This window comes from Triturus cristatus, chromosome 6, assembly GCF_964204655.1.
Source record: "Triturus cristatus chromosome 6, aTriCri1.1, whole genome shotgun sequence".
NCBI classification, from domain to species: Eukaryota; Metazoa; Chordata; class Amphibia; order Caudata; family Salamandridae; genus Triturus; species Triturus cristatus.
In genome coordinates this window covers 1,191,472,551-1,191,495,609 of record NC_140589.1, presented here as the reverse complement: position 1 = coordinate 1,191,495,609, position 23,059 = coordinate 1,191,472,551, and the positions used below count along the sequence as shown (strand labels likewise).

The 23,059-nt window shown below is 43.5% G+C and overlaps 1 protein-coding gene across 4 annotated transcripts in view; it reads left to right on the top strand.

Annotated features, from left to right (window-relative positions):
- Positions 1-23,059, top strand: part of SMOC2 (SPARC related modular calcium binding 2) — a 1,475,178-nt gene that overhangs the window by 1,384,754 nt on the left and 67,365 nt on the right. For 2 of the 4 annotated variants that reach the window (XM_085612111.1, XM_085612112.1), the window contains exon 12: positions 5,443-5,480. The exons of the other annotated variants lie outside the window; for them this stretch is intronic. In XM_085612111.1, the coding sequence (XP_085468237.1) occupies positions 5,443-5,480 (38 nt within the window). The remainder of the gene's footprint in view (positions 1-5,442; positions 5,481-23,059) is intronic. 4 annotated transcript variants of the gene reach the window in all.

Here is a 23,059-nt window from a genome sequence, read left to right as displayed (position 1 = left end):
CAAACAAAGTGTCTCATTTATAATAACCTCTTATGCTCTAGTTAATTTTAGGATGCTATTACCGCTTCTTAACAAAGTTGCACTCTCTTGTTTATTTTAAATTAGATTTGTCCAGCGTAAACATACAAAAACAAGCCAATAAATAAGATGCATTTCAAGCAGTGTGTGCGGCTGGATCCTGGAAATAATTTAGTTCTTGTGTATAGAATTTTAGTTTAAAAGACGTCTAAATTGAAAGAAAGATATTTTGGGAAAAAATACTTCATGTATTGGTAAAAAAAAGCAGTTTCGCACAAAATGTGTAATAAATTAAACGGGGAATTTCTTTATTGTTTTCAATTCTCCTAAAGTCTTTTTCTGCATTAATACATATGGTACCCGATTAAAAAAAACATCAGTTAAACTGACCTACGTTACGACCCAGAACGTCAAAAACCCTCGAATCAGGGGCGTCGTAACACAGGCCCCCGCATCCACCGCAGTGCGAGGGGCCCCGAGCTACAGGGGGCCCTCTCCGCCCAGTACTCGGGCCTTAGAGCTCCGGATTAAATCCGGAATGGGGGCACCTCTGTGTACCTTGAAGGGGTCCCCCTCAGCTTTCGTTACGCCAGTGCCTCGAATGCGACAATAAGATTGTTTTATGACTTTAACATCCGTCCCTGGCGGTTCAATGATCATGAACTCATTTTACGTCACCAATTACGTAACACCTTATATAATTGGTGATTGTTCTAATTAAATCATTCTTATTATCCTCAACATAATCAATTACATAAAGGTACACCCCCTGAAAGCGGTGTTTCGGCATCTCATGCAGCTCGTACTCAACAGTTCCAAATACTTGTACAGTCACCACGGTCTTCATTCATACTCCTATTCCATGCAAATGAGGCAACGTTTACTGTAAAATATCCGAGAGTCCCATTACAGTAACAAATGTGAGAATTAAAGTGAGTACAACAGTGAGTGAATATGTGTTTTACTCGTTGTGGGAGTGGACAGATGGGTAGTTAAAGAGTATTTGGATGAATAAATGACTGGAGGAGGTTGGATTGTGACTAAGTGGATAATTGTATAGATGAGTGTGTTAGAGACTGGATTTGTCATAAATTGAATGAGCTAATAAGTGAATAAATGAATGAGTGAGAACTTGAGTGAGTGAGCAAGATTTGCCTATACTTCTAATACTTTTCCATGAATGTGCAGTGGAATCCCCAGAGAATTCAATTATAATCTGATAACAGAGACCATAAACTAAATTTACTCTGTTGCACATCTCACAATTTACATGTTTTACCATAATGGACCTTTCACCAAAATTTATTTTGCATATTTTTAATTAGTGTCATTCTTTCACCAAGAATTTCAATTTTAAGTCCACCCAAGTGCCCAGAAGATGTAATATAAGGCCAGCAGTGTAACCACTAACCTAAAGGTTCCTTAACATGTCCCAAAATACCCCCTGTGTCACCAAAGCATCATCATACGTGACACCAGCTCAAAAAATGACTCTAGAAATACTCCATCTAAAGTGTCAATTGATACCGCAGCCACACTACGACCAATGTAGTTCATAGAACTCCTGGTTAATGCTAAGATACAATTGATGTTATGTATGACCATCTATCAGCACAATTGCTTTGAGCTTAGTACACTTTAGCATTGTGCTGCTTCTTTCTTCTGGTGAAGTTACAATACACTGATTTTCAGCCTCCCTCCTAGCGCCCGCATTGCTGCAGGGGTTTCAAGAGCTTATTGATACACCAGCACATAATTACCGGGAAATAACTGACTCTATGCTCACAAAAGAACCACTCAACCTCATATTGCAGATCTTGCCAAAAAATATATACAAGGCAATGGGAGGAATGCTTGCAAGTAGTCTAAACCACTGGCAGTAGCTCCGGGTAGCATTCTAACCCATATTTGTTTGCCCATTGTGCCACTCTAAACAGAGATACACTTTATGCAATTTGGTTCTGACCCTGCTCCTCATGGGGAAAGTCCATCCGATGCTGCCAGGCCACTCCAGACTGGTTTTGGCCTTATTAGACCTCTTCAGTTAGGAATAGCTTGGTCCTTGTGGCACATTGAGCAACAGTCCCACGTCTATAAAAAACCTTGGTCACTTAGGGCATTACATTAAAAACACAGAAGGTGATGGGAGTAATGCTTGTAAATAGTCTAAACCACTGGCAATCGCTTTGGATAGAACTTTACAGTTTGCGTGTTTGATCTTGCCATTAACCTAGGCTCATTATGTTGGCAAATTATTCACCCTGCTCTAGTCACACTTGCTCAGAACGTCCTGGGAAATACAAAGTATTTATTAACACAAGGTCTGTAAAGGGTATATCAGCAGAGGGGGCTCAAGCCTACAAGAGCAGACTGAATAACATTCAAAGTGACACATCATGTGCAACCCGAGCTGAGATCCTAGAATGTCTGCACTGGCACATTACATACATTAGACCAGAAAGAAAATCGGATTTCACACTCTCACCATTCCTTGGTGCATAGCGAAGTTGCAAAACCTAAAACAAGATGGCAGAGACAGATGGTAAGATAGTTAAAAAGTTCTGGATTAAGAAGAGAATAAATATAAATAGTTGTTAAATCAAAAGCCTTAAAAAATGCTACATGTGTCATTCAGAGATGGGCTAAAATTATTTGCAGGAAAAATGTATATGCATTTCACTGAGAGAATACTCTGCTCATCCTTTAAAAGTCAGTCAATCCGAATAATTCCTGTGGACAGTTACAACCCCTATATTCTGGTACAAAGTTCGGGAATTAAATTCCCTCAGATGTTGTGTGTTTTTGTTTATCGGTCTCTCTAAAAAAACGCAGACTAAACAGGAACCCTGCATGTGTGGAAATGCACCATTGTCTTCCAGAAAAATATTTTTTTTTAAACTTCATATCCCAAGGGAGACTGCTACTCACATGAATCCTTTGGTAGTAGCAGGGAGATTCTTGGTGATGACATATTCCACTGGAAGTGTGTGAGGGTAACTCCTTTTAAACAAATGCCTCCATATGGGGTTTGGAGTAATGTGGTAATTTTTCTGTAAACCTTTCTTTCTCAACCAAATGATTGTAATTACCCACAAACTTTTAGCTGGGTTCCCCAATACCCTTTGTTGGAACATATGATACTCTTTCCCTCTACTCACCTTAAACAACAACATTATTGTAAATTACTTGGGTTGTATATTCATATCGTGTACAAAGGGGCATTGTCCCAATTGTATGTGATGTACTCAGTTTGACTGAGACAAGGACTGTAACAGATGACAATCCAAATATGGTGAAAGTCTGCCAGGGTATAGGAGATGTATGATCTGCGTGGTCACAGAAACTCGTTGGTTAGGAATCTGCTGAGTGGCATGCAGTCAGAACACAAGCAACAAAGATTACCTCAGAGCAGTGTCTGGGGTCATCAATGTACGTACTTGTGTTGCAACATGTGCCTCTGGTCTCTAGAGGTATGTTTCCTAGGGGTAAAATAGTTTTTTATGCCACGCTCCTGCTTACTCCTAGTGGTGGTGATAATTGACAAAGCTCAGGACAACATTAACTGTGACAGCCTTTCACCATGCAGTGCCAGATTTAGCTGGCAATTTCCACTGCTGAGCGTGTCGCCTCTCGTTATGCAATAAAGTTTCCCCTGGCGCAGCACCACAATGATGAGTCACACTACATGATGACGTTAGCAGTGTTGGCTCCTCTGCTGAGGTGGGGGAGCATCGCCCCACTGCTTTTTGCAGTAAAAAAAAGGAAAATAAAATGCTAATAACGCGACATAATTATCATTTGATATGTTCCTGATGTGGTGTCTTGGCATGGCAGGGCGGATCTGCTCTGCTGTCAGAGCAGGGGGAGAAGTGGTGGGCACTATGTAAGTGCAGATTCCAAACATTCATACACACTTTGCATGCACTCCACCCAGGCTGCATTACAGCCTGGGTGGTAACATGCCCAGGCTCCCATTTCCTGGCTGAGTGCCTAACCACGATACTCAGACCAATCACAACATGGCATTGCAGCATTGTGATTGGCTATGGGGAGCCGAGGAACCTGGGTGCTTCCTGTTTCCTGTTTGCAGAGAAGAAGCCAGGAAGAGGTCGGACCGTACAGAAGAGAGGCTGCGGCCAGGCAGCTAGTCGACTGGCAGCAGGTAAGTGATGTTTTTTTAACCCCTTCAGCGCGACGCGGATTACCGCGCTGTGCTGAAGGTTCTATTGCGCGGACGGGGCCATGACGGAGCGATTCCGTCATACGCACAGCGCAACCCATGCACACGACGGAACCGCTCCGTCATGCGCATCGAAGGGGTTAAATCCCCCCTCCCTGCCCTACTGCTGCTTCCCGGGAGCAGCCGCCACAGGTCGTTAGCCAACATACTGAAAAAAAATTACCTCTGTTAGCTCAAATGTCATCTTTGATTCGCACAATAAGGATCTGTGTACAACTACTTTCTCAGGTGAAACTTGAACCTAGAGACATTATACATGAATAAATAATGAACTTTCTACGACTGTGGGGTGAAAGTAACTCAGTTTTGCCCCATCTTTCTAAAATATGTCCAGTTGAGAAAATAAAATAGCTGCATGCACAAATGCTCAAACCATACCTGTGCTGTCTGTTGGAGTTGCAGTATGGATGGATTATGGAAATCCACGACTCATAGGTCCTCTGGTGGATGTTTGTGATTCCTCAAATATGCAAACAAGTACGCAAATCACAGTTCCTACTTCTGTGCAAGAAATGTCACGCACACAGCCCTTTAAGGTATGCAATGCACTCCACCCATCATCAGCTTTGCAACAAGTTAGCAAACTAACCTCATATAGCATTCATGACTTTGGTCGTTTGATTGTTATTAATTGAGAGACAGATTAAAATCACAGCGCCGCTTAATCTTTGACTACTCGTTTTCTTTTCTTTTAGCCCACTACTTGTTGCGCTATAATAAATGTTTCAAACCAAAATAAGATGGACGAAATGTATGAATCACTCAAAGCAAATGAAACAATGTGTGTAAGCATGTGTGTGGGTGTACACAAGAGTGCGTGTTTGAATTTCCACGTGAATGAGCACATTTATTTCCTACTGTGCCTTCTGGTTGTTAATAAAAAAAAGTTATGAAATATGTACACGAAAATGTTCAGTGGGGAAAGTTTCTGAACCTTATAAACTATATTGATAAAAACGGTATAGTGTATCGGTGAACTACAAATCCCTGGAATTCAGAAAATGTTTTTGCTGTAGAATTATATTATTTTTACAAAATCCCAACATATTTAGTTTCTTCAGTGAAATTATATTATAGCAAGATTTATTGTCAAATGTCAGTTTATAGTACGAGCTTTTCTGTAGGGAGGTGTATCATGTGCCACCATTTTCGTCTTACATTTTGTTTTCTTGATTCTGTGCCAGCACCTAGAAATACTGCAGACAGCACTTCAAACAAGCAGGTGAGTGTTTCCTCCACTTAATTTTTTTGAATGTTCTCTAAGTAAATTGTACTGCAAGGCGTTTTGCTAAGTGCCCCTATTAACCAATTACAAAAAAGTCAACCAATGAAATGTTGTTTTTGTACAATATTTTCTTTTCATCAAATTTGCAAAGGGTTTTTTTCTGTTCGTGCAGGGTGGAGGGAAATTAGATAAAACATATCTCTGTTCAGAAAGATATATGTTGAAAAAAATTACATTTTAGCAACTTGTATCTGGTGCACAGTCGCATAGATTGATAATTATAATCAGAGTACCTCGTATCTGTGGCAGCGGAGGACGAATTTATGTGTCAGAGATGATTACATTATACAGCAAGAAAAGGAAAATGATGAAGCATAATGCAGCACTTTCTGTGCCACTATTGTTTTGCAATTGTGTAGTTTTACCACATATTAACACTGAGGGGCCGATTCCGATTTCGGCCGGAAGGGCTCCGACCGGAACGTGTCAGCCGGATTCCTTTCCGACCGAGCCATTCCGATGGGCTCGGTCGGAAAGGAATCTGACTCGGATTTCCGGATGGCGGATGACAGGCTCGGAGAGCCCATCCGCCGTCCGGAAATCCCTCAGTACTCCCCCAGTTGCCTCTTTACGACCGAGGGAGTACGATGGCAGTTTTTCACTGCCTTTTCGTGCCGGTCTTTCCATAATGAAAAGGCAGCCGGAAACTGTCTTTGGGGGCCCCCGGTAGGGCCCCCATGGGTGAAAGGCTGCCGAATGGTGGCCCTCTGTGGATCACCGCACCCGGAGGCAGGCACCTTGGGGTGCCGGCCACAGGGTGCAGGGATGAACTGCACCCCTGCTTTTCACAATGCAAGCATGCATTCCGCTCGGAATGCATGCTTGCATTGTGAAGTATACGAGTGAGACCGAACCCTGTTCGGTCGCATCGTACTTGCAGGGCCGCAACCGACGACAGCAGGTCGGTTGGTTACAGCTCCTGACCGATGTCGGACGGACCTGAGTCCGTCCGACATCGGAATCTGCCCCATAATGGGCAAACGTTTTACCTCTTTAGAATAAATTTGATTCCTTCAGTAAAGCAAACATCAGCTGAAAGGTGACAAGTTAACATTTGCAAATGGTCTGCCACTGCGAGGTTCCACATAAGGTCCCTTTTTAGTTACTTTTGATCTGAAACATTTTTTTGACTTAGATCTGCAAATTATGCAGATTGTGTGACGACAAGTGTGGTAAATCAATAATTTTGCCGAATACACTGCAGCTGCAGAATCTCATGTCACGTGCCCTGCCTATAACGTATCATGCTCTAACGTCAGGAGCAAAATTCATTTCCATTTATAAGAAGGTTCTGCCAATTACTTATTAAATGTGTCAGTGACTCCATATCGCAGTACAACTTGAATACAATTTTGTCTCCTGTAGTAAATCTTCATTTAATGTTATTGTAGAGATAATGACCATATGTAGAAATAAATGTAATCCTCTTAACACATACATTAAACATAGTGAGCATTCTCATAAATCACTCATACTTATTTCTAGGGTAGTGGACTGATCCAGAACAACGTTCTTTTAATCTTCTGACAGGAATGGTCAGCAAATTTCTTTTTGTTTGAAAATATTCATGAAGACCATTGTCCATTGAGTTAATCTAATGTTAACAAATTTATGAAGAGTAAATCTAAGACTCGAATTTTGTATTCAGAGTCGATTGCTTAATGCAGTACCATTTTTCCTCCACCAATTCTGTTTTCTTCTAAATCTAGAAATCTAGTTTGTAAAGTAGATCCTGATTAACATAAGTTGTACATTTATCATTGTGCTCCGGCTTTAGCACCAAGTATCAACGTGTAAGCATTAAGATAGTGGGTTTATCTTGAGCCCATGCGCTGTCGGAAGAGGCACCAGATAGGCATACCCATTATCCGCAATACTGTTTGCAATTGCAGTGAAGCCCTGAGCTTCGACTCTCAGACAGGGTAATGCCTTTCACGGCCTGGAACTTGGGGGCACACAGCTCTAGGTGTCATTGCATGCAGATGATATGCTACTCTATCTTGTTTGGGAGTGATCAGATGCGGAAGGCACCTGTATGGGGCTCGCCCACTTTGATGCACTGTGAGGTCTCCAAGTTAACTGGAGAAAGTCTAATGCCTTCCCTTTGCTTGCTCTGTGCTCAGGTAACTGACCCGCAGAGTTCAGGGACGAGAATCAATGGGAGCCACATACCTTCTGCTATTTGGGAGTGCAAATTTTACAAAGTTAATAGAAGGTAATATACAGGTGACCCTCATATCCTTGCAACAGTCTTATCTCCTTCTGGCACATGCTGACCCTGTCTGTAATGGGCTGCGCAGTCCTCATGAAAATGGTGGTCCTACTATGGTTACTGCCTACCTTTTCCACCCTTCCCGTTAATGTAACCAGGGCCATCTTTCAAAAAATAGGTGGACTGCTCCTGACCTTACGTTGGGGCACAAATCTGAGTAGGATTCTTTGCCTAAGCTGTGACTTCCTGTTAAAGAGGGCAGACTAGTGGTCCTAGACTACGAGCTGTACTACTTGGCTGAGCATCTATTTTGGGCAGCATGGTGGAAAGAGGCATGATGGTGAACTCCTGGGGCAGGACATGCAGTGTTTCCTTAATGGGTGGACTGGCTCTAATTGATTCTATATCCCCTGTGGAAATCACAGGGCTCGGCAGGCAGTACCCTAGTCTTCACACTCAAGTATGTAGGGGCTATAGCACTTCAGTGGACCTGCACCATCATTCCATAAACCAGAGAGCTACCTGCTCCAGTGTCTATCTACCCTACATCCTTGCAAGGACTTGAGTGGCTTGCACATGCGGGAGAGGGTTAGCCTTAGGTCCGCAGGGGAGCTTTTCAAAAATGATACAATCAAACATTTTCTGGGACTTGTCTACGAGTTTGGACTCCCTCCCACCATTTCTTACTTTACAGTGCTGCTAAGGCCACAATGTACATCATTTGGAAGGCAAGTGCAGCCGAACCGCTGACAGATATGGGCCTTTAGACCATCTGTTCGATAGCCGGAAAGACCCGGGCTGTCTCAGTGTTATATTCTACATTGGTATGACAAGCAAAGATTGGCCTACAGGAACTGCACGAATATTAGGCAGGGGATATCGGCACCCCAATTACTGATCAAGACTGGGATTTCCTTCTGGAGTCCATACCTCGAAAGTCACATAACGGCAGGTTTAAACTCATACAATATTACTTTCTGCATTGGGTACACATTACCCCATGCAGATTGATGCTATGTTCTATCTGGCACATGCAACATGCCCGAGGTGTGATGGTGAAGGGAAAGATTTTCATCATATGGTGTGGAGCTGTTTTGTGGTCTGCGTTAATAGGACAAGGTCACACAATATATAGCAAGGGCCACTGGGAGACCATGCGTGAACACTCCACTCTATTGCGTTGGGTCTCTTCCTGAGGCCTGGCGTGTGGGTGATCACATCAAGTCTCAGGGACCTACATTGGTCCTTGCACGGTGCCAGTTGGAACTCTATTGGAAAACCTCACAGGGACCTAGCTTTCTACACAGGCGGGCAGAGTTGATTAGATGGGCGGATTGCGAGGGAGCTGCCCTGCAGCAGGAAGTGCAGTGAGGTATCTGGCCCCCAGAACACACACATGACACCTACATGACTGGCCCCAGATGGACATGTGTGGCAGAGTCTGGTCGCTGGCAAAGAGTGAGGAGGCCGATTCAGACTAAACATCCTCCCCTAGTTATAGAATAAGGCCGCCAAGCCACCCCACCACATATCCCACATAATTCTGCTGACATATTAGATTGCTTGGCACAGCCCTAGTATAGGACTCCACATCATCAATATGATCCCAACATAGCTTCCTTAATGTATTGCATTTACTCCAGCAGGTGGTTTGGGTTTTAGATGTCGGTTTTACCTTGAGTTGTGTATGGTTAAGTAAAATAATTCTTTATAGAGGTGTAAACGGAACAGATAATGGAAATAATAAAACACTAATACAATTGGTGAGAGATCTAGAACACGCACAACGTGCAGAGGCCAAACAATGGTGGGAAATTACATCACTCACTAAATATCTGGAGTGTAAAAGAATACCGAGGAGGCTTAGAATAATGCTGCTACCGACATATGAAGATATATATGAGGACTTGATTAATGAGTGGTGTAGGAATACAGAAGAATGCTCAGTAAGATTAATGATGCCCCTCATTGAACATGCAAAAAGAAAAATGAAGCTGCAATTAGAAAAGATTGAAAAAATTAACAAGGAACTAGAAAAGTATAAAGAGGAAGCCAACATAAAAGACCAGATGAGCACAATGGAGAATTCCTTACAGAAATATGATGAGGAAATTATGGAACATAGAGCTGGAAAGTTCACAAGGGACAGATTAGATTAGCAATATGGACGAGTTTTTACGTTTGCCAAAAAGTTTGATCGCCTGAGAGCAAAGGACAAATCTATTCCCTTTACAAGGACACCAAAGAGTGAGAGTGACATAAGCTTGGATGCCGGATCCAGTGCAGATGAAACTCCAAAAGAAAAACTGGATTTTCACAAGGAACTTCGGCTACTAAGAATGACTACGAGACAAGGGGGAAAGGGCAGAACAATGCAAGATCAACCCAAAGAAAACAAAGAACAAGAAGGGGCAAAAGGAAGGGGTCAAGGAAGGAATCGGAACCGCAAATAGACTCAGAAGCATCAGTTGAAGATAACAAACCCCTAGTAGTCAATATCTCATCAGTGGCATTGAACATCAATCAGAAATGACTACTCCATTTGGGCCTAACATTCTGCCACATATCACGCCCTGACTTTGTGGATACTAGAATTGAAGTATATAAATATGAACGGAAATTAAAATTACATAACTTTCACCAAATTAAATCTGAAGTACCAACAAAAGAACGAGTAGAAGACTGTAGGTTTTCTTCATCTCAGATTACCGATATTCCAGATTCACTAAGCATCCAGGATTTGGACAACGTAGATAAGATAGCTGACACAGAACCAGAAGGGAAAATTATTGAAGGACCAACTAACATGTTACAGAAAATTGGCTTCATAACAGGTGAACATATTGGAGGTGGCCTTTAACCAGGGAGCAAATTCTGTCCATAACTTCCACCCGGGAACCGACTGGACCTCTTTCAGGAGCTGGTGGTAGATGAGTTGACATCCAGAGAAACTGGCGAACAGATTATCGAAGAGGCAACTTCTCATCACAAGACTGGTAGATATTAATGAGCTAAATGACAACCCCTTGCTCATTATAAAGCCCTCCGACAAGGGAGGTAACATCATCCTAATGGTCCAAGGTACATACGTAGCAGAAGCACGAAGGCAACTGAACAATACTCAGCATTATACCTGCCAAACCACCTAAATCAAATAGAAAAAGAATATCATCAGAAAATACAAGGATGGTTTGAATTGGGCCTTTTTGATTGGGAAGAACGTCAGTACCTCCATACAGAAAATACAAGATTAGCCACCTTTTACTTGTTACCAAAAATACCTAAGTGCAAATATAACCCACCTGGAAGGCCGATAGTGAACTCAATTGGATCTCTTTTGGAAAATAGCCCTAGATTCCTAGATCTGTTCCTACAAGAATATGTGACCAGCCTCCCATCTTACTTAAAAGATAGTACTGATTTCCTGAAGAAATTAGAAGACATTCCATGGAGAACTGAATATATTATGTATGGTCACAATGGATGTTGTGTCTTTTTACACTGCGATTGAACATGACAAGGGAATACTGGCATGCACGAACTTCATGAGGGACAGGCCAGTGGAATGGCTGGAACATACATACATGCTAATGAACATGCTACAGTACTGCCTTACCCATAACATCTTTACGTTAGATGGAAAGTTTTACTGTCAAGAACAGGGGACAGCTATGGGCACCTCCTTCGCCCCCGCCTATGCAAATCTTTTCATGGGGTGGTGGGAGAAGGAGGTGGCTGGGGCAGAGGAAAATAATCCACATAAAATAATCCACATATGGAAAAGGTGGCATTATGGGCAAGGTTCATCAGCGACTTGTTTATTTTTATGGGAGGGCAGTGAAAAGGAACTGGAGCTCTTCCTGATGAAGCTGAACAACAACAATTGTAACCTACAGTTCACAAGCACATGGAGTCGGCAACAATGCACTTTTTTAGATATGGAATTGGAGATCAAAGAAAATGCATTGACTGCAAGAATAAGCAGGAAACCGACAGCCACAAACTCCATCTTACATGCAAACAGTGCCAACCCATATGCACTAAAGTGGAGCATTCCGTATAGCCAAATGCTTAGAGCAAGGATAATCTGATCCACATAAGAACTTTATGATGAGGAGATAGACAAACTGCATAAGATGTTCGGGAAAAGAGGATACCCAACAATGGTACTTGAAAATGCCAAACGTAGGGCAAAAGAAAAGACCAGAAAGCAATCCCTCCATCTGCATAGCATTTTAAAAGAGTATAGTGAGACTGTGAAGAGGCTGTTCTTAGAATATAATCTGGCCCAACACAATATCAAGGAAATCTAAATGAAACACTGGTGTGTCCTGAAAAATGATGAACATTTGACAGAAATCTTTAAGAGGGGTCCACAGATCACCTCTAAGAAAGCACGATCCTTGGGGGACATTTTAACATCAAGCCACTACATAAACAAAGCAAACCTACAAGGAACAGGACATTGGCTGACAAGAAATCAAGAAGGATTTGTAAAATGCAACTCATGCAAAGCATGCAAATATGGCATGAACAACAGGAGTTACCGTACATCGGATGGTCATACAGTGCAGATTAAAGAAAGAATAACGTGTAATCCAAAATTTGTGATATATGCACTCCAATGTGGGTGCGACAAACTCTACATTGGCTGCACAAAAATAAACTGAAATTACGGATCCTTCAGCACATAAGAGCAATAAAAAATGGAGACAAGACCTACCCAGTGGCTTGCCATTTTGATGAGACACATGAACGATCACTGTCAACCTTCTCCTATTGGGGCATAAAACACGTCAAGGCCCACCCAAAAGGGGGAGATCGAGAGAAGGAACCACGCAAACAGGAGTCGCGACTCATCCTATCAATTGAAACTGGAACACCTTGGGGCCATAACTAGGATGCCCCCCTCCTAGAGCCTCCGATGGCCCTGGGGACCGCCACCCTCCATGACTGGCTCCAGCAGTGTCCCGGGCTGCCTACCCCCGGGACAATGCAGTTTGCAATGACAAGGAGGGAGGACTGCACTCGCCCTGTCATTACAAACTCCTGCTTTGCTTCATGAAAGCAAGAGCAGGAAACCTGCTCTCGCTTCCATGAAGCAAAGCAGAATTGCTTTTGGACAAGGGGAGCTGCATGTTTGCAGCTCCCCTTGTCCAAAAGCAATGCCGGCTCCTGCAGGAGGCGGGGAGCCATCTGGGACCGTGGGGCATTGTGGCTTCCCCGCAGTCTCCAACGTGAGGCCAGGCCCTGGGTGTTGGGGTCCCTGGGGCCAAAAGTGGCCAAGGGAAGGGGGGGCTATGTGGCTCCCCTCCCATAAAGTTAAAGAAATAAAAATAGGAGGCAAAGCCCCGGGGGATGGGGTCTCTGGGGCCAAAACCCAAAACCAGGCTCGAGAGGGGACTGTGAGGCCCCCTTCCCATTTAAAATAAAATAAATGGCTCAGGACCTGAGGGATGGGGTCTGCATGGCCCCAAAACAAATTAAGAGAAGGGGAGCCACACAGCCCCCCTTCTAAAAAAAGAAAAAGAACAGAGAAGCCGGCATCTCACTGGAGGACCCACCCCCTCCCTGCACCACTCTGCAATGCGCCTCCTCATGCGTTCTGGGTTGGGGGATTGAGTCCCCTTGAATCTTAAGGGTCCTTAAGGGCCGACTAGCCCACCAGGTACCTCCAGTAAGCACCACACAATGGGATTGCTGAGAGGTGGTCATAGGCCACTCTCCTTTTTACACCACACTGCAAACGCGCCTCTTGGCGCATTGCTGGTGGGGTGATGAGGACCTCTTGTGTCCTGAGGACTAAAGTGGACTTCATCCCCCAAGCAGCAGTGCACCAAGGAGGCACGTTTGCAGAGTGGTGTAAAAAGGGGGCATTGCCTCGGACCCCTCTCAGCAATCCAGCTGTGTGGAGCTTACTAGAGAAAACAGGATGGCTAATTGGCCCCTAGGGACCTTCAGGAGACTAGGGGACTTCATCCCCCAACCAAGAGAGCTTCAGGAGGCGCGTTTGCAGAGTGGTGGAGAAAGGGGGCATGGCCCGTGTCCACATCTCAGCAATCCCACTATCTGGAGGTGTCAGGTAGTCTAGTCTGCCCCTAAAGACCCCCAGCAGCAAAGGGGACTTTAATCTCCATCCAAGAGCGCACCAGGGAGTGCGTTTGCAGAGTGGTGGGCAAAGGGGGTGTGGCCTGCTTTGAGAACTTACCAGTGCTGCTCTGTGGGACTTACTGGAGATAATATGAGGGGTAGTTGGCCCCCAAGGTTTTCCTTGGAGGCCATCTACCCCTCCTGTTACCTCCAGTAAGTCCCACACAGTGGTATTGCTAAGAGGTCTTCAGAGGCCACACCCCACTCTCTTCACCACTCTGCAAATGTGCCTCCTGGCACACTATGGGTTGGGGGATGAAGTCCACTTTACTCCTGAGGGATTTTGGGGGCCTAGAAGCCCTCCTGGTACCTCCTGTAAGTCCTATGCAGCATTCATCCTGAGTGCTGGTCAGAGGCCCAGCTCCCTTTCTGCAAATGCGACTACTATATTATAGTTAGAAATTAGCATTTTGAAAAACTCACTGAAAAAAACATAGGTTTCAGGGACGTTATAGATAGTTATGTGTATATATATATAAATATATATATATTCAATCAATCAATCCTTTTCTCATAAAGATTGCGCGAGCCCCAATTTGCTTGTAACAGCGTGCTTTATTCCATCAAGTTTGTAGCAAACAACTCCTGACGCGTTTCTAAACCCTCCGGTTTCTTGGTCACGGGTCGATACGATGTTGCCACTCGTCACATGATATAGTACACAGTGTGAAAACGATATAAACAAAGGACTACATTGCTGCCTGGTTCACATAGCTAGCATAAGCGCCATCTTTAAATGATATGATGACACTGAATTTAGCAGTTAATTTACAGCGTTTTGCTTAATTTGCAGCATATTCAATTGAACTTACAATGAATTGTTAGCTATGTGAACCAGGCAGCAATGTAGTCCTTTGTTTATATCGTTTTCGCACTGTGTACTATATCATGTGACGAGTGTCAACATCGTATCGACCCGTGACCAAGAAACCGTAGGGTTTCGAAACGCGTCGGGAGTTGTTTGCCACAAACTTGATGGAATAAAGCACGCTGTTACAAGCAAATTGGGGCTCGGCGCAATCTTTATGAGAAAAGGATTGATTGATTGAATACGAAGGGTCGCGTCCTTGCTGGCAGCCCGCCACCATTTTGAGGCAGAGGTTATCGCGAAACATGGTTTGAATTTGATATATATATATATATATATATATATATATATATATATATATATATATATATATATATATATATATATATATATACATATATTTATATATATCTATATATATATATATTCACTTAAAAAACCATAGGTTTCAGGCACGTTATAGTTAGAAATTAGCATTTAAAAAACCTTTGAAATTCACTGAAAAAACCATAGGTTTCAGGCACGTTATAGATAGAAATTAGCATTTAAAAAAACCTTAGAAATTCACTGAAAAAACCATAGGTTTTAGGGCAAGTTATAGCTAGTTGGATATGTCACTCGTACAAAACCAGAGAAATTCTCCCGTTATTGTTAGTTCAGCTAACTATAACTCGCGCCCCCGCAATGCACTGCTGATGACGTCACATATTACATCACTCATGACATGGTCAGTAACATCACTCATGACATCACTGATGACATCTCAAATGACATCACTGATGACATCACTGATGACATCATCCAGTGACTTTGTGTTTCTGTAAAGTTTAAATATGTTTAAAATATATAGGGAAAGGCGTATTGAAGAATGAGTGGGTGTATAAATGTCTGAATGGATGATTTAGTAAGTGCATGACTGACTCTATCAGTGAGTGATTGAATGTATCTTACTGAATGCATGGGTTAGTGACTAAACTGTGTGAATGTCTGTATCCGTCTGTCTGTTGGTGTGTAAGCGGCTGTATGGGTTTGTGAATAGCTACATGAGAGTCTATATGGGTTATTGATTGGTTGTCTGAGTATCTGTATGGGTGCCTGAGTGTTTGTGTGGGTGGGGTGTGTGTGACTCTGTGCATAGATGTGTGAGTGGGTGATTCACTAGGTGCATGGTTTCAAGAGTGCATCTATGATGGACTGTATGGGTGGGTGAGTGTGTTTATGGGTTTGTTAGTGAGTGAATGTATATCTCAGTGGTACATGTGTAAGTAACTACATATGTGAAAGGCAGTATATATGTGTGTTGGAGTATATAAATGGCTAAAAGTGAGAGTGTATGATTGTGAGAGTGGCTGTATGGATGAGTGTGTGCTTGTATCAGTGATTGTATAAGAGCGTAAGAATGTGCTAGTATTTTTATGAGTAAGTGAGCTGGTGTGTGTATAACTGTACAGGTGAGTAAATGGCAGTGTGATTAAATATTTGCATGACTGACTAGGTGTGTGAGTACCTCTATGGATGAGTGGCTGTGTGTGAGTGTCTATATAGGTATATGAGTGCATATGATAGTCCTGTACTGAGTGACCATAAGTATGAGTGACTGTACGGGTGAGTGAGTGGATGTGTGTATAAACCTAAGAATCAGTGAGTGGGTATGTAGTTATTGGTGTTGGAGTGCCTATGACTTTGAGAATGGCAGTCTGTAATTTAGAGTGGGTGTATCAAAGGTTATATTAGGGTGTGAGAAGATGCATCAAATTATCACATGGATGATGCCATCAGTGATGTCATCAGTGATGTCACTGACCATGTCATGAGTGATGTAATATGTGACGTCATCAGCAGTGCATTGTGGGGGCGCGAGTTATAGTTAGCTGAACTAACTATAACAGGGGAATTTCTCTGGTTTTGTACGAGTGAAATGTCCAACCAACTATAAATTTCCCTAAAACCTATGGTTTTTTCAGTGAATTTCTATGGTTTTTTAAATGTAAATTTCTAACTATAACATGCCTGAAACCTATGATTTATAAGTGAATTTCACAGGTTTTTTAAATGCTAGTTTCTAACTATGCCTACAGAGGTAGGACATGTGAAGAAAGAAGAAAAAACGCACAGAAAGAAGCAAAAGAAATGCATAAAGAAGCAACAGAAGTCCACAAAGAGGAAGAAAAGTGCAGGAAGAAGCAAGACATGTGCAGAAAGAACCAACAGAGGAGCAGAAAGAGGCCTTGTTGCAAAACCATACTGTGCCCACAACTCTTTCAGACGGGAACTGGTGGTAACTGACTCTGACTTACCAGGCCTAGAGCCAGTGCTATGCTACAAGACACTTAGAATACAGTGAAAACACCTACATACACTAGGGAACACCATGCGTTGGAGTACCCCTGTGATTACAAAATCAGAGTGGGAGGGAATGGATCACTTGTCCTGTGTAACCAGGGTCTTTGCTCATCTGGGAACCTTCGTAAAAAAACCCTCATATATGTACACAGGCGTTGGGCGGCATATCTTGGTTCTCCGCCTCAGTGTACTGTAGCAGCATTATCATCGGGTCTTTGTTTTCGTGAATATGCTGTTCCTCTGCCTGGAGAAAGACCGGCTGGCTTGCCAGTAGTGTCGAGAAATGAAAAAACAAAAGGGCGTATGCGTGCTCTAGTGCAGTGAGTTAAAATTCCCTACATCACTTTATGCTGGTATTTATTGAATAGAATTGTGATGTGGGAAATTAAAAAAGAGAGGTGGGGCGTGTGTGGATCCAGCTACTAATCCACTGCGCTGGTGTTGGTCAACATGTTTCAGCCTTGTGCTTAATTCTAGAGGCTTTCATCAGGACCGGGGTGTATGTAGGAGCGCCTTGTGGCTTCTTATTAGGTGGTAAACTTACCACTCATGCGTGGAGAGGTCAGACCAGTTGTATCTGTACCTATGGACAGGGAGAGAAATATACAGTGGTATGTTTTCTTCCTCGTTACCCATTCCTGCTTTTTTTGTGCATGGGAAATGCTGGAACAGTGATTTTTAACTCAATTCTCCAATTTGGCATGAGTTTATAATGCATCGTGTTCGCATAATAGGTGAATACACAGCAATTAGACTAGATAGGATTAAAATAGGTGCTTCAGGTGGCCAAAGGAATAACATTGGAATAAGATGCTTAGGTTCTATCTTATCAGGTCAATCAATGTCAAAAAATATATTAGTACACTCGTTTAATGTCTGTGCTCCGGTGTTAATAAGCGCTAGCTGTTAATGAGCTTAAAGTCATGTGGTAGATATTTGATCAGAAGCGGCAGAATGCTGTTTCTAGCATGCGTTTCATGTGGCTATGAATGAGGATGCATGAATAAGTACTAATCGTTACTGTGCTCGATATTAGGTATTTACGATCAAAAGCGGTCACACATAAAGTAAAGGCGGCAAAGCGCAAAACACATCATGCGTAGATTGTGGCCCTGAAAGAAATGCGATCGTAGTGAATAATATCATCGTTACCTCTTATTAGTTGTAATGGGCTTCCTCTGGATGCCGTGGAGCAAATAGAAACCACATTCTGTGGAAATAATCAAAGGTTAGTTACATCTTACTTGCGGTGTGTTCTGCATATGTCAGCGCTCCTCTTGGCCGCTCACCGGTTTCATCAAGTCACTTGCTTGTTCTAGCTCTGCATACGGTCTCCCGGGTGACGCAGGCCCGTATTGAGCTTCTATTTACCTACGACGGTCGGTAAAAATGGAAGAAGGACTGTCCTGTGTGTGTTGGTTGGCAGCAATGGTTGGTATTTAATGGAAAGTCGAACATTAGAAATACTTCCATTGTAAAGGGCCGGTTATATTAGTTTGGCATTTATGTTGCTATGTGGTGTTTTACGGTTAACACAGGGGATGGTTCTATAAGTGATGTTAAAAGTAGTTCACTATAGGGAAAGCCTCTTAAGTGTTTATGTTTGGCACTGATGGTTGGCATCGGTGGTGACTAATATAGTGGAAATACTTGTGCTGTTTTTGTTAGTTTAATATCCCTGTAGTTATCAACATAATGGATTTGTATCATGTTGTAGGGGGGGCTCTTCTCAAACCCAAGGAGGTGTTTGTGGGTATCCATTTGGATGTTGAGCAGAGTTGTGGGAGCTGGCGAGTGGAATGCATGATACCACCTCAAGACGAGGTGATTGGTGTTAAATCTTATGTAGTCTTCATGTTAAGGTATGCCAGGGGATGTTATTGCTCAATCCTTCCACATCTGTCTTAAGACGATGGATCCAACGCTGTTCCTTTTCAAAAAGGATTCGCTCAGCATTGTTGGTCTTTGACAGTAATATTTCCAGAATTATCATTGGGTCAGTACTAGAACCCTTGTCACAATTTGCAGATCAATTCCTAAGACCCCTGGTACAAAAAACACCCAAGTACCTTAAAGACACATGAGACCTCCTGAACTTACTGGAGGTCCCTGGTGGGCTAGTTGGCACCCAGGGACACCCAGTATTGAAGGGGAATTAACTCCCCAACTTAAAATGCGCCACAGGGCGCGTTTGCAGAGTGTTGCTGGGAGGGGGCGGGGCATCGGCAATGCCGGTCTTTTAAAAAAAAAAAAAATTAAGAGGGGGAGCTGTGTGGCCCCTCTTCCTTTCCTATTTTATGGGCCCTGGGGGCCCCATCCCCCAGGGCCTGACCCCTAATTTTTTATGTATTTTGAAAATGGAAGGGGGCCACGTGGCCCCCCTCCCGATGCCATATTCGGCCCCTTGAAACCCGATCCCCTGGGGCATGGCCAGTGTTTATTTTAAAAAAAATATATTTGGAGGAGGCTGAGTGGCCCCCCTCCTCAGGCCATTTATGGCCCCGGGGACCCCATCCCCAGGGGCCTGGCCTCTTGTTGGAGACCGTGGGGGGAGCCCCAATGCCCCCATGGTCCCAGCCGGCTCCCCGCCTCCTGCGGGAGTCGGCATTGCTTTTCCACACGGGAAGCTGCTGACATGCAGCTCCCCGTGTGGAAAAGCAATCTGGTTTGGATCAGGTTTCCTGCTCTCTCTTCCAAAATCCAAACCACAGTTTGCTATGGCAGGGCGGGTGCTGCGAGGCTCCCACCCTGCCATAGCAAACAGCGGTGTCACGAGGTGGGCACCCCGAGACACTGCAGGAGCCGGCCCTGGGGGGGTTGCGGTCCCCATGGCCATCACAGGTTCCAGGAGGGGGCCGCATGGCCCCCCTCCCATCCAATGCTCGGGGGTCAGTAACAGACCCCCAAATTTGCATTTTAGTGCCCCGGGAAGGTGGCTGTCCCCGGGACGTGTGGGGTGGCTCGAGCCCCCCCAAAGGTTTATTTTTTTAAAATAAGCCCCGGGGGTGGTGGTCCCCGGGTGTTCCGGGTGGGCATGTGCCCCCCACAAATATTTGATAAAAAGTCGCGAGGGTGGTGGTCCCCGGCACTTGGGGGGCCTTGGAGGCCCCCAGACCTTAAAAAACAAGCCCCAGGGGGTGGCAATCCCCGGGGCTGCGGGGGGGCCATGTGTCTCCCCGCAAATATTTAAGAAAAGCCCCGGGGTGGTAGTCCCCGGGGCTGCAGGGGTCTCATTGGGCCGCCCGGGGGCTAAATGATAACGAAACGTGAGAGACCGCGCTTCGTTTTTTAAATTTTCATGGCGGTATTCGCGGATCCTCGGCGGATTTTGTCGTTTTAAAAAAAAATATGCTTTTTTTAGCCCTGAGGGTCCTTGTGGGACCCCCTGAGCAGGCCTAGGGGGTCAGGGTGTTTCTACCCTGCCCCCTTTTCTTGTTTTTCACGTTTGTTTTTCTCTTATCTTGTGACTCTGTTCTACCGAGTCACAAGATGGCTGCCAACACTTCCTGGTTTGGAGTGTTGACAGCCAGTTAGAATAAAGCTCGTGGTCGGGAGGGTGCGCGGATCCGCCGCGCCTCTAGATATCGAATCTTTTATTTTTTGATTTTCTCAGCAACTACTGAATGGATTTACACCATTTAAAAAAGGTCTCTTTCTGAACCAAGGGCTACCTTTTTGCTAAATTTGGTGTAATTCCGTTCAGCAGTTCAAGCTGTAGCCGTGTCTAAAGTTTTCTATGGGAAATTGATTTTCCGACCTCTTTTTTTAAAATTTCTCAGGAACTACTGAACGGATTTACACCTTTTAACACAAAGGTCTCTTTCTGAACCAAGGGCTACCTTTTTGCCAAATTTGATGTAATTCTGTTCAGCAGTTCGAGCTGTAGCCGTGTCTAAAGTTTCCTATGGAAAATAACATGGAGAAAACATGTTTTGGGACCCCCCTTTTTTCTTGGCCCCCGCTTGACGAATCACCCCGAAACTTTCAAGACAGGAGCTGACCGGAGCTCTCTGGTTTTGTACGAGTGAAATGTCCAACTAACTATAACGTCCCTGAAACCTGTGTTTTTTTCAGTGAATACATATATATAGAGAGATTCCATGCATCAACTATTGGTCCCCCTTTCATCAATGCCTCTTCACTATGCAACTGAACTGTACTTCATCACCTTGCTCCAGATTCTCACTATTGATAGACTCCTGCCTTCCTCCTTGTCACAGGAATACACTTATTGTATATTGAACTTCTATTCAATGTGGGTGGGAGCATGGGCTTCCATAAACTGTTTGTTACTGTTTCTATAAGTATGGAAATCAATACAACTGTCTTCTAAAACAAATGAAAAATGGATCAATGTGCCAGAAATGGAAATTTAGAAAGTGAATTTTATTGTACTCTGCACCGTTTGGCATGATGGTCTTATAGGCAGCTGTGAATGGGCATGATTAATACTTCCAATGCTTTTGAGGGGGGACATATGAACAAGAACCACCCCAAGCTTTTAGCTCAAGGAAAATGTGAAGCATTTTACTACCTAGTTTGCCTGAAGCTCAATAACATTTAAAGGTAGTTGATATAATATGGGTAATTTACCTCTTATCAGTTTCCAAGTTGTATAGATATGCACTGAATTTCATTTTATATTCTTTCCTTCCCAAGTTGGTTCTTAGTCATATACTATGACTGAAAATCCACTTGGAGTCAATAGTGTGGGAAAATTAATTGCTAAACAAATCTTCCTTTCTCAGGCAGTAGATCTAAGAGATATCACTCAGGTTACCAGTACCATGCATGCACTTACACTAGAGTTACAGACATTAAAGAAACACTATAGGCTCAGACAACAAACGTAACCTTGAAGTTTCAACATTCTAGCATGGGCTGACCTCAGACTACAGTAGTGACAATAATGTAATTAAAGCTATATCAATGCAGATGATAAAAGGCCCTATGAGTCATAGAATGAGTTTTCCTCTATCAACAGGGAAATAATATAATGAACAATAAGTGACCATGAGTTGAATAAATAATGTCTCAAACATCACATTCTTATGGTAAAATGTACATTTTGTGGACAAACTTCAGTTTGACGTTTTTTTCTTTTTTGGTAAATAATCTATGTCCACTCCTTTATTGTCAGAGATAGAGCATAGCATAATGAGCAAATGTGTCTGCGTCTGAGAAGTTGAGTATACATGTGACCACTGATGTTTTCTGCAACTACAACCTGCCAGAGTACAGCTTTGTGCCAGGTTCAGCTCCTTTGGTGGGTTGCATGCATCTGCACCAAAATTCCCTAATGCTCTTGACACTACCTAGTCTCCTGACATAGACTGCCAACCCCCAAGGTTGAGTCCTGGGGGGTGGATGTTCACATCTGTGCTCTGGTGCTCCACTCTTGACTATTTGTCTACTTTAGTGCATCAATCATTTTCTGTCCTTCAGTGCTTAAGTTGTGCCGGTGCTTCCCGGTACTAAGCACCAGCACTTAATTTTCAGGGCCGGGTCTACATGCGATTTTGGCTGCTCACTAAATTCACACTGGTCTCCTTGGTGAAGAGCTGATAATGCATGTGACTGTGTGTAAAATATTACAAATTGGATGCAGCAGCAGCTCGCCTTATTTGGCACACACTCTGAAATGCCAGGGTCCCTGCCTCATCATAAATTACAGGTCACTCCAATCAAGCCCTACCAATCATGACCCCTTAGTTATCAACTATATTATTAGCCCGCTCCGTACCTACTTAGCAAATCAAGTGTAGGTCCTGAGTTGGACCAATGGGATAAGTGCTTTCACCTCGGACCGCCCAAGCATATTGCCAGCCGCAAAGCTTTTCAACCAATGACATGAAGCAAGCAGCGTGTTGGGCAGCAGGCCTCTGATTAACTAAAACTAAAAAGCTGTCCCAGTAAGTTGCGATTTTTTTAACATGTTGCTAGTAGTAGTGTGTGAACTGTGAAGGCAAAGCAAGTATGGAATGTTAAATGTATGCTACGTTG